This window comes from Apium graveolens, chromosome 6 (genome assembly GCF_009905375.1).
Source record: "Apium graveolens cultivar Ventura chromosome 6, ASM990537v1, whole genome shotgun sequence".
Taxonomy (NCBI): Eukaryota; Viridiplantae; Streptophyta; class Magnoliopsida; order Apiales; family Apiaceae; genus Apium; species Apium graveolens.
In genome coordinates this window covers 274454425-274468799 of record NC_133652.1, presented here as the reverse complement: position 1 = coordinate 274468799, position 14375 = coordinate 274454425, and the positions used below count along the sequence as shown (strand labels likewise).

Below are 14375 nucleotides of genomic sequence, written 5' to 3'. Positions count from 1 at the left end.
TTTATAAACCAAATATTAAAAGTTTGATTAGTCTTTTGTTCATTCGATCAATTCTAAGTCTAATTGATATTTAAATCAACTTCTTCTACGAATTTAACTTCTAATTTGATATCGAACTCTATATTATTCTAATTGATATTATAAGCATTTTACTCTATCAATTTAAAGTCTAATTCATACTGAAATCTATATTATTTTAATATATAGGATCATAATATTATATTGCTCATAATTAAAAATTTAATATTTTCAGCTAAAACATATTACCTTTTCTAATAAACCAAATATTAAAAGTTTGATTAGTCGATTGTTTGTTCCATCAATTCTAAGTCTAATTGATATTTAAATCAACTTTTTTATAAATTTAACTTCTAACTGATATCGAAGTCTATATTATTTTAATTGATACTAAAATTATTTTGTTCTACCAATTTAAAATCTAATTCATACTCAAGTCTATATTATTTTAATTGATATTAAAACAACTTATTCTACTAATTTAATTTATATTTAGTCAAATTCTAAAAATATATAATATTCATCATGGGAAAATATATTCTACTATTTAACCGGTCTAAAACAAAATTAAAATCAGAAGATAATTCGTTCGTATGCGTAATGGCCTCGAGATAAAAGAAAATATTAAAATAATACACACTAAACATTTGAGTTTTAAACAAAATTATACAATTGATATGGGCTAAAAAACTATATGTAGTTAAGATTTATTTAGATTTAACACAAAATACTCAAAAATTTTATTTAAATTTAACAGAAAATACTCTCATTAATAGATTAATATTCAGAATATAATAATAAAATACAAATAAAATTAAATTTGTATAATGGCCTGGGCCAAAACAAATTAATATATGATATTTTCACGGTAAAAAAAATTTATACTATTGAACCAGTCTAAAACAAAATTAGAATGAAAAGATAATTATTTAGTAGGTATAACGACCCCGGGATAGAAGAAAATAATATATATATTATTTATCCAGGTTAAAAAAATGATATTATTAATACAGGCTAAAAATGAAATGTAGTTGGGTTAGCTTTGTTACATTGTGTTAAAACTAAATAAGAAATATTATTCATATAGTAAAATAATTATACTATTGAACCGGTTAAAATAAAATTAGAACCGAAAGGAAAGTTAATTCGTCATTCCATATAGTGACATTGGGCAAAAATAAGATAACGTACACTACTAAATCCGGTAGAAACAAGATAATATTAAATCCGTACTTAAACCATAAATTTAATTATTTGGATTTGATTAATATAGTGAGAATATATAATTCTAGGTTTTTCTTATCCCGCTCCTGAGCCACAACCACTAGAATTATTTATACTATTTACAATAAGAATAATAAATATAATTATTTAAAACAATCGTACATCGCACAGATTTAAGGTTAATAAGTGATAAGTAGATAAATAATTAAGTGTTTGGATACATTTATCACTAAATATTTTATTAATTAAATTAAACAAATATAATTATTAACTGAAATTATTTTAATTCATAGAACTTTAAATTAAAAAATTTAAAAACATATCCATTGATTTAAAATAATAACTTATATTTTTTTTAAGGTGATACTCCCTCTATTTTTTTTATTTGTCAGTCTTAACTTTTACACATATTTCAATGTGTTTTAACCGGCTAGTTAAGGTTATCGTTTGTAAAATTTCTTTTTGTAAATAAAAGTAGAGAACTTATATTTTAATGAGTTTGATTCTCCTAAATATTTACTCACCCAACTTACTTGAGTACACAAAATTTTTAATGTAAATGCACCAGGTGTATTATTGTAAATACATAAATTATTTAAAAAATTACAATTATATCATTAAAAATACACTATATATTTTGGCAAGTCCCTAAGTACGTACTTAGGAATATTTTTCTGTATTTTAATTTAAAAATATTAAAATTTTATTTTTAATTAGCCAGTAGAAACACTTTGCAAGACAAATAAAAAAGACAAACATATACTCTCTATGTCCCATTCATTTTTATACACTTTCCTTTTTTGATATTCCATTCAATTTTATAAATTTCAAATTATCAAAAATAGTAAAAAATTTATAATATAAAAATCAATTACACCCACTACTTTCTACCACTATGCTCACTTTTTTCATTAAATATTCCATCACTTTAACTAATTTTATATTTTTTCTCACTAAATTACATTTTTTCTTTCTGTCTCATTTCAAATATTTTAACAAAAATAATATTATTTTATTATATTTATTGTCCTCCTACCCAAATCATTTGTATACAGATGACGGGGACCGGGAAGGAGGGAGTAGGAAGTATCTACTATCCAGCTGTACGAGATGATGGAATCTTATCAACCACGACGCGTAAATCGATATTCAATGCTTTGTAGTTTGTAATTAAGACCTACTAAGCTCTCTTGTCTCCCTCAATAAATAAAGACCGGCTGTAGTTCAGTTGCTCATCATATATGGCTGATTCTAGTTTTAATTCAGATAAGATCGGCATTTCTGTCCCTCCTTTGTCCAGTTACGATGTGTATTTGAGTTATAGAAATACAGGTACAACCAAAATATTTGTGGATCATCTCTGCACGGCCTTAAAATCAGATTTAATCTCAACTATTTACTGTGACAGTGAGTTGGGAGGAGATGCATTGTACTCACTAATGCCTGAAAGAATCAAGCAGTCTAAGATTGTAATTGTAGTTCTCTCTGAGAACTATGCTTCTTCCGAGTGGTGCCTAGATGAGCTTGTTGAAATACTGGGATCCAAGAGGAAAGTGGTGGTGATATTTTACCACGTTGATCCGGTAGAGGTGAGCCATCAAACTGGTGAATTTGGCACCGCTTTCACAAGATTTAAGGAAATGGAGAACAGCAAGGTAGGAACTTGGAAAGCAGCATTAACGTCTGAAATCAGAAACCTTTCGGGATACCATTTGCCACAACAACAAACAAGGTAACTAAACACCATTTCTTATACTGTACTCCTCACTTTGTCATTTGACTTTTATAACTAAAATTTTATTTAAAAAAATCTAAATTTTAGTATCAGTTAAATATTTTCATTAAGAGAAAAAAATGATAAAAAAAAAAATTATCTTAACTATTTGATCAAATCAATTTAAAATGTATTTAAAAAATCAAAGGTCAAATAAAAAAAAAAAAAGAGAAATGTGCAGGTCCTAAGGCTTTGTAAGGATTTCATAGAGTTGTGTGCAAAGCCTCTTACAAAGAAAGATGTAACAGGAATACCTTGAGTGTGTACCTTTCACACCATCCAAACATCATTATTAATTTTTGGGTATAACAAGAACCAGAAAACGAACATCTTTCCTTGATTCATTATTTTCATTGAGTATTGTGAAATTGTACGCTAAATTAATAAATTTTCTCTTGTGCTTTACTTTTATATATTCTGAGATTATACCACAAGTCTTTGCACTTAGACTTGTTAGACTTTGGGCCTGTTTGGCAAATCGTTTAAGTCAACTTATTGACTTATAAACCCGTAACAACTTATTGGCGAGTGTTTGTCGACCCAATTTATAAGTTGAATTTACAACTTATAAACTGATAAGTTGAATGTTAGTAATGACGTATTTTTTCTCAACTTATTTTTGATTTTTCGTTTTTTATCAATTTTATTTTTAAAATATATTTTTTCTAAATGTTAATCTAACTTAAAATATAAGAATTAAGATAATAATATTTAAAAATTATTTATTTTAGTTTATTTAAATAAAAAAAACTGACTTATAAGTTAAATTATCTCAAGACTTGTATAACTTATAAGCATTTATCAACTTATCACTTATCAGTCACCTATTCGATTTAAGTCATAAGTTACTTATTTTAAGATTTTTCAAACGGACACCTAGTAAAAATAAAGAGGGTTTATTTAGTGTGTGTCCATGAGCATATATTAAACACTAAATTCTATAAATTTTGAGTATTTTTTTGGTGGAATTGATATAAATGCTCATATCTTTAAAAAATCAATCAAATTTTGACACATATCTTTATTGTGTGCTCATTCAGAAAATTCAAAATAAAAATGTAACAAGTCTTTGCACTTAGTCCTGTTACACTCTAGGGAAATAAAAGGTGCAAGCCAAGCCGGGTCCCAGGGTGGGTTTTCCAAATGTTCGATGTAACATGACCCTGAAATTTGGGGCACATTTTCAAGATATAAGTGTATATATATATATTTCTTTGTTTTAAAAAATAAAAACAAGTATAACTTTCTTTTTCAATAAAAATTATAAAAAATATATAAATAGAAGAAAGTTTAAAAATAGTAAATATAAAATAATTATAAATTATTATCTACAATAAAATATTAAAAAAAATTAATCCTAAATATTAAATAAGTAACAAAAATTAGTAAAACAATTACTAGAAGAGTGAGAATGTCAATTATTTTTGATAAGTACTACTGGTGATAATAAAATACAAGGGGAATAGCATTTTTTTCTTAAACAACTTGTACATTATATAATTTTTAAATAATACAATTTTTAGATGATTAGTTTATTTTAAATTATAGTAATATTCACATATTAAATAAAAAAATTAATTTAAAAAATTAATTTAAAAAATTAATTAATTAATTAATGTTTATATATAAATTTAAATAAGTTTACATATGAATTATGTTTTATGTGATTATCTTATTATTTATAATTACTTTATCTTACTATACTTGTAATATTTTTTTAATTTTAAATTAATTATAATTATTTTAAAAATATAAATTTTTAATAATTTTTATTATTGTATTATTTTCTAGTATTATTTTTGATAATTAGAATTAGGGGCACTTTTATCAGTTTTATACCGGGGCACATAAAATCCTAGACACTATTCCGGGTGCAAGTGGTTCTAATTATACCTATAAAAATTGATCATCAAACAAAATTTGTGACGTTATCAACGGCGGTGAAAGAGTGATGGAAAAAGGGCTTTCAAAAATTGTTATGTTGAGTTATTAATTAACTAGATTAGTTCCCGGGCATATTCCCGGTTATATTTTAATTATTTTCTGAAAATTATTTAAAAAAAGCTTATTTTGAATATATATCAATACAATATTTTAAAACATAATAATGAGAATTGAATAAAATCATAAATATAGAAACTTAAAAAATAATATTACCCAAATTACAAATATTGATTATCAACTTTTTATTAAAATATAAAAATATAATAATAAATATTTGTGTAAATAAAATTAATTTTTAATAAGATAAAATTAGTGATGGAAATAGAATTATTGAAATTATTAATTTAAGAGTATAAAAATGAGGAAGAAAGATAATGATAAATAAGTAAGAGAGAGAATAAGTGGAGGTAATAAATGAAAATAGGGAGACAGAGAGATTTGAATGAAAATAATTAAATGAGGAGATGAGAGAATTGTTAGTTGATGATGACATCATCATATTAATGAGAGTTTGACACATATGATTTGATGATATAAACTCTTCTTTGACACATATGATTTGATGATATAAACTTTTAAAGGAGAGGTTAACACATAAGCGATGATATTAGCTGTACTTTGTTTTTATTTAATAACTATAGATAACAATCGAACAGAAATGGAAAGAGTTAAGAAGGAGAGATCGCAAAAATAATGATTCTAGTTAATGGCGTTACGGTTGCCTATGTAAAGATAATTTTACATATGGTCTTTCTAATGTGTGCTCAAGTGCATATAATAAATACTAAATTTTATGAGTTTGGTGTATTTTTATTGATGGAGTTGTTTTAAATGTAGGGGGTTCATCAACATTTATAATTAGAGGACCCATCAAAATGCACCAAACTCATGGGAGTTAGTGATTATTGTAATGTGTGCCCTTATAAGCACTAAATTTTATGAGTTTGGTACATGTCCCACAATACATGTTCTATTTTTTGTATTTGAGCTTATTTTTTCTCAACACACATCTCAAAATATAGCTGTTTTTATAAGCATGGAAGTGTTCCTCCCAAACTTTCCTATGCAGATATGTTGACAAGTTGGAGCCCATCCATATTACGAAGATTGTTGAAAATGTTAAACGTGAAACGTCCCCGAGTAAATTGGTACTCTTCGATCCTAGAAAGTCTCATGACCGGCCTCCTCCGATATCTGTTCAAAAAATTGTGCAATACGTGTTGCGTCAAGACTTGGAGAGTCAAAATTCTAATTCAAGGTGAGTGTGATGACTGATTAGTATAAAAATTTTAGTTTTAATTTTGTAACGTATTACATATTAGCCTACGAACTACAATACTTTACAAAATTTATAATATATATGATCCTATTGCCTAATTATGATGTCATACCTCTTTAAACATAACTAAAATCACTTACAGTGGGTCATAGAGACTGCAACAACAGATATTAAAAATCCCTTTAAACACGTACGACTACAAGCAACAGATGTTAAATTTTTGAAATGGATATCATTGCATTAAAAACTTAAACTCAACTTGAACACCTACAGACGAATAGGCACTGAGTATTACAAACAAATACACAGACACCGCCTAACTTATATATCTACAAAATAAAATAAATAACTTTATAACAAACACAGAATTACAAACACACCTAACCTCAATTTTAAAAGATACAACTAACATGCATACTTACTCAAGAAAAAAACACTACGCCTATAAAACTAGAGTTTATTTATAATTACCTTTTAACTACTTGGATTTCAATTCTATAAGACAAATCAAACAAAATAAAAGTAATATAATCAATGAAAAATATGTTAAATTTTGTAATGTTGATATTTTATATAAAAAAAATTAATGGACCTAACCGAATAAAGTTCATATTTACTCATCATTAAATAAAGGTATTATACAAAAATATTCATTTTAGGGGCAGAATTTCTAAACCACCTATAGGCGGGATGTTCCGCTTAAAATACCAACGCGCATATGTGAGATGCATATTTAGATTTTTAAAATTTAATAAAAAAGACGCATGACTAGCATGCGTATTGATTTTCTCTTTTTGTGTGTACGCATGTTAATGATGTGCATACATATACGCAACATATATGTTCCTAAATAAAAAAAAATTATTGTTATTCTTTTCCATATATATGTTCTTAAATAAAAAATTATTAATTAGTTCATATTAACGGTTGAAAATTGAGAATAAAATGGTAAAAATCATTAATTTTGTATATAATAGGATACATATACACTATATAATATAACGAATGATGAATTTTAAAAGAATATTAAATAATTATGTTATGTGTGTTATACCAAAATATTTACTTTTATACTTGAAATGTCCAAAATATATAAAAGCGCGGAGTTTCATCCAAAATACTAAAGAATACATATTTGGTAGATGCGTATTCACATTTTCAAAATTTAACAAAGAACACATATACCACACATGTGTGTTCACTTTTGGATTTATGAAATATGCATCATTAGGATGCTTATTCCTTTTGTACCAAAAGCTTTTGAACACGCATGTGTATCCTTTATAAAAATTTAAAAAGATAAATACGCGTCTCTCCCATGCGTATTTCGAGATTGTTTTGGGAGGAACTCCGCGCCTTTAGAAATTTTGGGCAGTTGGACCCAAATGATGTATTATAGTAATTTTTTCTTATGTTATATGTTTGCTTAATTTTATATATTTACTTTCTTCATTTTTTGGACTTTTAATGTATAATCGGAGTTGGAACGCTGCCAAGTTATCCAATTATGACCCTAATTTGGCTCAAAACTAGGTTATTATCGGAGTATAGAAAAATCAGCTAGAATTTAAATGAATCCAGTCTAAGTACTACCGGCCTATAAGGCCACCGGCCAGTTTAGAACAACGAATAAAACATGAAAACAAGTCTACCTTCAGATTCAATGATTAATTTTTTATTTTTTACGTTACACTAAATATATTTAAAATGATTGAACTCAAATTTAATTGAATAATTAGTTAAAAAATTTTTTTGGCTTTTAATTAATTAGTTACAAACTATCTCTATAACTATGTGTCAAATCGTGTGATAAATTATTATTGATAGGGTGTAACGAAAATCATTTGAATTGACGATATATTTTTGTACGATAAACTCTATATTCATTTAAATGTATTACCACTTATTTATAAAATAAGAGAAAATAGCCAATATACTTATGTTTGGTTATACAAACCATAAATACCTACCTAAAGTGCTAACCACAATAACACATTTATTTTATTTTAATATATGCAGAAATATGTATTCATATATCCCCTCAACCTCATTCCATTACTTTTTTCGTCATAGCTGCCTTTGGCGATCTCTCTTCCGCTAGTTTATCCTCTCTTCTCTTTCTTATCCATATTTATGCTTATACTTAATAACTCTTCTTTACGAGTTATTGGATGAACGGAGTCAATTTAGATATCAAATACCACCATTAATTTTTCATTATCTTCATTTGGTGTTATTCTTTTTAGCACTCTATTGTACTCGTTGTTTTGTTGAATAAGTTAAGGACTTGAATTGTAAATATACACAAATTTAATTGGATTGATATAAGTTTCGCTGCCACATCTTATATAAATGCTTACTCCCTCCTAGAGCCTCTAAAGTATCGAAGTTATATTGTATTATGTTTAGCATATTGTTGATGTTAGCATATGAGAGTTGATTCGATATCTAAATTTACACGACACGGAGATATGTTATTGATATGACGTATTTAGTTAACACATTCACTTGTTTATATTATTAATAATGTATGAACTCGTTTTTAGAATTTAAATTTAGGTTAAAGATAAATAACATGCATGCATGCATGTATGAAGTGGTGGTAGAAGAAATAAGAGAATCTTTATAATCAATTACACTCAATTAAATATAATTTCAATAATTTATTGACTATACAGTTATATATTGATTATCTATAATTTTATTTGACCGAGAGTTAATTCACGATTCAAAAATTATAGCGCATCTTAAAAAATTAATAAAATTTTATTAAAACATTATAAAATAAAATAAATCATGATTTTTAATGTGTACTCTACTTATTTTATCCTTTCTCACCTCCAAGAGTTTTGTAAGAACAGATGCACATATAAGCCTAATTAATTATAAAAAAGTACCAGGTATGAGATCAAAAAATCTTTAAATTAATAAATTGAAGATTTAGTAAGATTTTAGAGGACCGTGGGTAATCTTGATCATGTTCGGAAACGTGGTTAACCAAATTTACCAAATTTTGATTAATTCAGTCCTAACAATTTTTTAAGTTACACTTAAGTGGCAAAGCTTTTAATCTTTCTGATCTTTATGCAACTTTTACTTTCCCTTAAAAAAATGGTAACTTATGTACCAACATTGTTTGTTCAGCGATAACAAGCTGCCTGTTTATGATGATGGCTTCAAGTGGAGGCGATATGGAACGAAGAAGATATTGAATACTGAACACCCACGAATTTACTACAGGTGCACCAGTACAAATTGTGCAGCTAGGAAGCAGGTGCAATCTGTTGATAGCCAAGTAATAGAGATTGTTAATGTAGGCCTGCACAATCATCATCCACCCCAATCTAGCAAGGATGGAAATGCTACTGGATGTCCAGATGAAATTTCAATTACTCGACAGGAAACTATGTCGGCATTTGAAGAAAGTTTTGCTTTTTTACTATCTGCCGAGAATCAAGGATGGAGTAACAACGACAAATTGACTGAAACTAGAATACGTGAAAGAAACGAAGATGAACCTGATGCAAAGAGAAGGTAACAGTACTCTCTCTGTAGTTTAGAGGACCAGAGGCATTGGCATTTTAATATTTGCTCCTTTCTATATAAACTTTATCATCTTATCATCTTCCCTGTTTAACATTACAAAAACAGATGATCCTTGTTTTATTATGATCCGGTCATTGAGAAATCAACATTTATAAAACATATTAATAAATGAGTATGTGAACAACACAACTTAATACTCGTTAATTACCCAAAACTTCATGAGTACTAAGTGCCATGCTAATTATTAATTTGTCCACTTCCGAAATTTTGTCATCAAAGTCATTAAAGAAATATAGTCAAATCTTTTTTTAGGTGAATGTGTAAATATTGTTTTGTACTCCATTCTTACCTAGTTTAATGTCCTAATGTTATAACTCAATTTTTCTGTGATGTAGAATGGAAGCACAAATAGACTTTCCTGTAAGTGAGTATACTCTGTTTGACATCAACGAGTTGGTTGTCCTTATGGAAGATGTTTTGGAATGCAAGCTACCGAAATCAAAGTCCGTCGTAGTAAGGTGCCTCAAAGTGATGCACATAAGGAATTCCAATCTCTCTGATATTCCAGATAATTTAAGCTTCCCTGATCTTGAAAACTTGTTCCTGCAATCAAAAATTGATTCAATCTCCATTCCTTCTTCAATATTTGAGCGAATGCCGGCCCTTAGAGTCCTAGATATGTCAAACACAAGTATAAGGACTTTGCCTGCTTCATTTTCAAAATTGATTAAACTGGAGAAACTCCTATTGCATGGTTGTCAATCTCTGAAAGAACTCCCACAAGAAATCTGCGCAATTGTGACTCTCAATTTCTTGGATTTATCCGGTTGTACAAATTTGGCTGAAATTCCTGAGTCTATTGCACTGCTTGAGAGTCTCTCTTCACTAAATCTAACAGATTGTATAAGTCTGACCAAGCTACCAGAAAGTATAACTAAGCTGAGATCCCTTAAATATTTCTACATCTCTGGTTGCTCAAGCCTATTGGAGTTCCACACGCCTGAAGTTTCTTTACACACAATTTCGCCTTCCAGCCAAACTGACGAGTAAGTCGCTCAATACCTTTACTTTAAAATATTTGATAACAGGGAAATGTTTGACACAGTTAAACCAGAAATGTGTGATCACAATAGTAACCTTCTAGCAGTGCCAAGTGTCCCAAAGTTTTTTGAATATTTATCCCAAATGACAAATGACGAATTCTAATTTGTGAACATATGTATGCACACAAAACTTTGTATTATAATTAGAAAAACTGTCATATAGGATGTTCCAAATCATGACAACCTTGACGCGACGGAATAATGTATAATGTCTTACGTAAAACTCACACCAAGTTCCACCACCATAAGTTATAAGGTACAAGTACTAATCAAACTAGAGAAGAAGTAATTTTGTTGGCCAATTGAAAAAACCTTTTTCTCTTTTGATTTATTGATATGTATATTACTTTTCAAAAGGCCTAGCTAATTCAGGTCCGTATCTTAATAATAATGGGAGTAGTTTAAATGTTACCTAAAAAAATTCAAAATTTATTCAAAATGACAACGTAAATTACATTAAATTCCCTTTATGGGTTCGGGAATCGGTCTTGAATTCAGGGATCGGGGAATAACACTCTCAGCCCAAATTCACCTGATGCCGGTCTTTAAATACATTTACATCAAATTCCCTAAATTTTAACTAAAATGATGATATAGCTGGTCTGAGGAGTAAAGTGGTTTACGTTGTAAACAACCGGAGAAAAACAACGGGAAGAAGACTCAAAAAAAAAAAATTACATATTTATATAAAAAAGATTTGCTGGAAATTTTAATTTTTACAGTAATTTTTTTTATCTAACATTAGCTTGTAGACGTACTGATTATGTCCTCAACTTCTACCTATACTAGCGTACTGATTATATGTAATGTACTCATGTCTATTCCTCAATATTTGTGATGAAGAATGGAAGTACTGCTAGACTTCCATAAAAGTGAGGGTACTCTGCATGACATTACAGAATTACTTGCCCTGTTGGAGAAGGTAGCGCAATATGAATTCATGAAATCTAAATCTTTAGCAGTAAGGAGCCTTAAGGTGATCCACATAAGGAATTCCAAACTCCCTGATATTCCTGATAATCTGAGCTTCCCGGATCTCGAAGAGTTATTCCTGCAGTCAAACCTTCATAAGAGTCATATTCCTTCTTCATTCTTTAAGCAAATGCCGGCTCTGAAAGTTCTAGACATGTCAAACACGAGTATTCAAACTTTGCCACCACCGGTTTCTGAATTGTTCGAACTGGAACAACTTATTTTGCGACATTGTGAACTTTTGATGGAACTACCACCAGAAATCGGAGCCCTTAGGAATCTCAGAGTATTGGATCTTGAAGGAACTAATCTTGTTTGTTTGCCAGATGAACTTAAAGAGTTAACTAACTTGAACTGTTTAAAGGTTTCCTTGTATGATGCTGAGAACTACAGAAAAAGCAAGAGAATAGTTGCGATAATCCCAGCTGCAATTGTATCGAAACTCACTCAGTTGGAGGAACTAAGCATAGATGTTGATCCACAGGATGTATGGTGCAGTGCTGCAATGAAGGTTATTTTGGAAGACCTGCCTAGTCTTAGAATGCTGAAAACTCTTAAGTTGTATCTCCCAACTACTGAACTTCTCCAAAATCTTCTAAAACTTACGTGGAACGATGGTGACTTGCCTATCTATCAAAACGTATTGAATTTTAATGTCATTGTTGGTCCTCGTTCTCAGCATTTTATATCTCGTATCCCATGTGACCTCGAAGAGGAGTTCCTGAGATTAAAGAAATGTCTCAAATACATTAATGGCAAGGAAGACACAACTCAGATTGCTGAAGCACTAGAACATGCAAATGCTTTGTATCTAGATCGTCATTGGACTATACAGAATCTCTCCCTCTTCAACTTAGAGGTATCTAAAAAGCTGAAGTTCTGCTTGTTGGTGGATTGCAATGAGATGAAAATGATTTTTGATGGTGGAAACTTTAATCACGGCGCAGCTAATAAAGGAGCAAATCTTCTTTCAATGCAATATTTGGCCATTCACTACCTAAAGAATTTAGAGATAATATGGAACGGTCCAGGTGTTGGAATATGCTTGCAGACTTTGAAGGTACTGACTCTGCATATGTGCCCAAACTTGAAAACCGTTTTCACCCCATTGCTACTAGGAAATCTACAGAATCTGAAAGAGATAATAGTTGAAGACTGCCCGAAAATCACAAGCCTAATAGCTGAAGACTCAACTCATTTGGCATCTCAAGAAGCTCTCCTTGGATTGAAAAAATTATCGCTTCTGTACTTGCCTGAGTTAGTGAGTATATCTAGTGGCATAAGCATTGGTCCGGAACTAGAAAACATAGTAATTTACGATTGCCCAAATTTGAAAAGACTTCCTTTACTGGGAATGCGCAATAAAGAGGTAGTGAAAATTAAAGGAGAGGGTGAATGGTGGAATGCTTTAGAATGGAAAGAATCAGAATGGAGCAATGGCCAACCTCAGTATCTACATCATGTGTTCTCTGAACTTGACATAGATGGAGATTTTCTGGATGAGTTGGCAACACAGTATGTAAATTCCCTACGCCTCTTCGTGGAAGAATGCAATGCAAATTAACATGGTAATAAACTTCCAACATTCCATTATTTCCCCAAAAACAGATCAAACTTGATACGTGGTAGATGAAGTTCAAATAGAAATTTAATGGAATTTAAGCTTATTTTTCTTTACCTGTTCAAACTTAGGATTTTCTACCCTGTGGATATTTGCATGCATTTGACTGTTAGAGTATGTCCTTCTTTCTTTCGAGATCAGTCCTCTTTTAACTTCTAGCAGATTGTATCCTACTTTTCTAGGCCTCTTAGCTTCTGCCTTCTGGCACTAACAACTTATAATCTACTGCAGCCCGGAATAATCATGTGATGCAGTACAAGTTGTTGATAGTTCTTGGGTGAGCACTATGGCCATCTACTAGTCATTTCTTTTGCATCACTGCAATTATATGCACATCTGTAATCTGTGGCTGATCGCTGATGAAAGCTCCTCTGCTTGTGTCACTCCAATGAAGTAGACTTAATGTACAACGCTATTTGATTCTGTTTCATGTTGTAATACGTTTTTTTCTCACTTGCATGGAGTATTGTCTATCTTCAACTAAGGGGTTGTTTCGTGATGCAAAGAAAGCTTCTCTTAAGTCTTAGGATAGGAACAAAATATATGTTGGATCAGAGCATGTTCAAAAACAAATCATTTGATAGGTTCTTGGTTTGTGATAAATTAGAGTGTCTTTCTGTTAAAGTTCTCTGTTTAGTTTGAATATAAATATTTCTGATATGTAAGTAGGAGTATTACTTTAACTTGTAAACTGAATTGTGTCAATTCTCATTGATGTGTGACTGAGGTGTTATAAAATTCCCCACATAAACTCTGGATGTCCTGTCAGGCCTAAATATCAGGCCTAAATAGACCGCTCATATCCAGATTGTTTCTCTCTAATAGATAATACCAGCGTATTTCGTGTCTCCACCTCCAGATTTTTGTCCATTATGGAATAATACCACAAACATT

The 14375-nt window shown here is 29.6% G+C and overlaps 1 protein-coding gene across 2 annotated transcripts; it reads left to right on the top strand.

Moving 5' to 3' along the window:
• The first annotated feature begins 2365 nt into the window (after positions 1-2365).
• Positions 2366-14001, top strand: LOC141667660 (uncharacterized). 2 transcript variants are annotated; one of them, XM_074474224.1, is made up of 7 exons: positions 2366-2974; positions 6030-6218; positions 9384-9773; positions 10181-10831; positions 11732-13428; positions 13553-13595; positions 13713-14001. In XM_074474224.1, exons 1-5 carry the CDS (start codon positions 2484-2486, stop codon positions 13422-13424), a joined length of 3414 nt encoding a protein of 1137 aa, XP_074330325.1. In that variant the 5' UTR covers positions 2366-2483; the 3' UTR covers positions 13425-13428; positions 13553-13595; positions 13713-14001. The 2 variants fall into 2 exon arrangements, with proteins under 2 accessions (XP_074330325.1, XP_074330324.1); XM_074474223.1 differs by lacking the exon at positions 13553-13595 and having other exon boundaries at positions 2367-2974.
• The last annotated feature ends 374 nt before the right edge of the window (positions 14002-14375 follow it).

Excerpts from the sequence above, each read along its gene's own strand:
- LOC141667660 (XM_074474224.1), top strand. The coding sequence starts at position 2,484 with ATGGCTGATTCTAGTTTTAATTCAGATAAGATCGGCATTTCTGTCCCT. Across the intron at positions 6,219-9,383 it reads AGTCAAAATTCTAATTCAAG|CGATAACAAGCTGCCTGTTT; the intron begins GTGAGTGTGATG and ends TTGTTTGTTCAG. Across the intron at positions 10,832-11,731 it reads CCTTCCAGCCAAACTGACGA|AATGGAAGTACTGCTAGACT; the intron begins GTAAGTCGCTCA and ends TTTGTGATGAAG.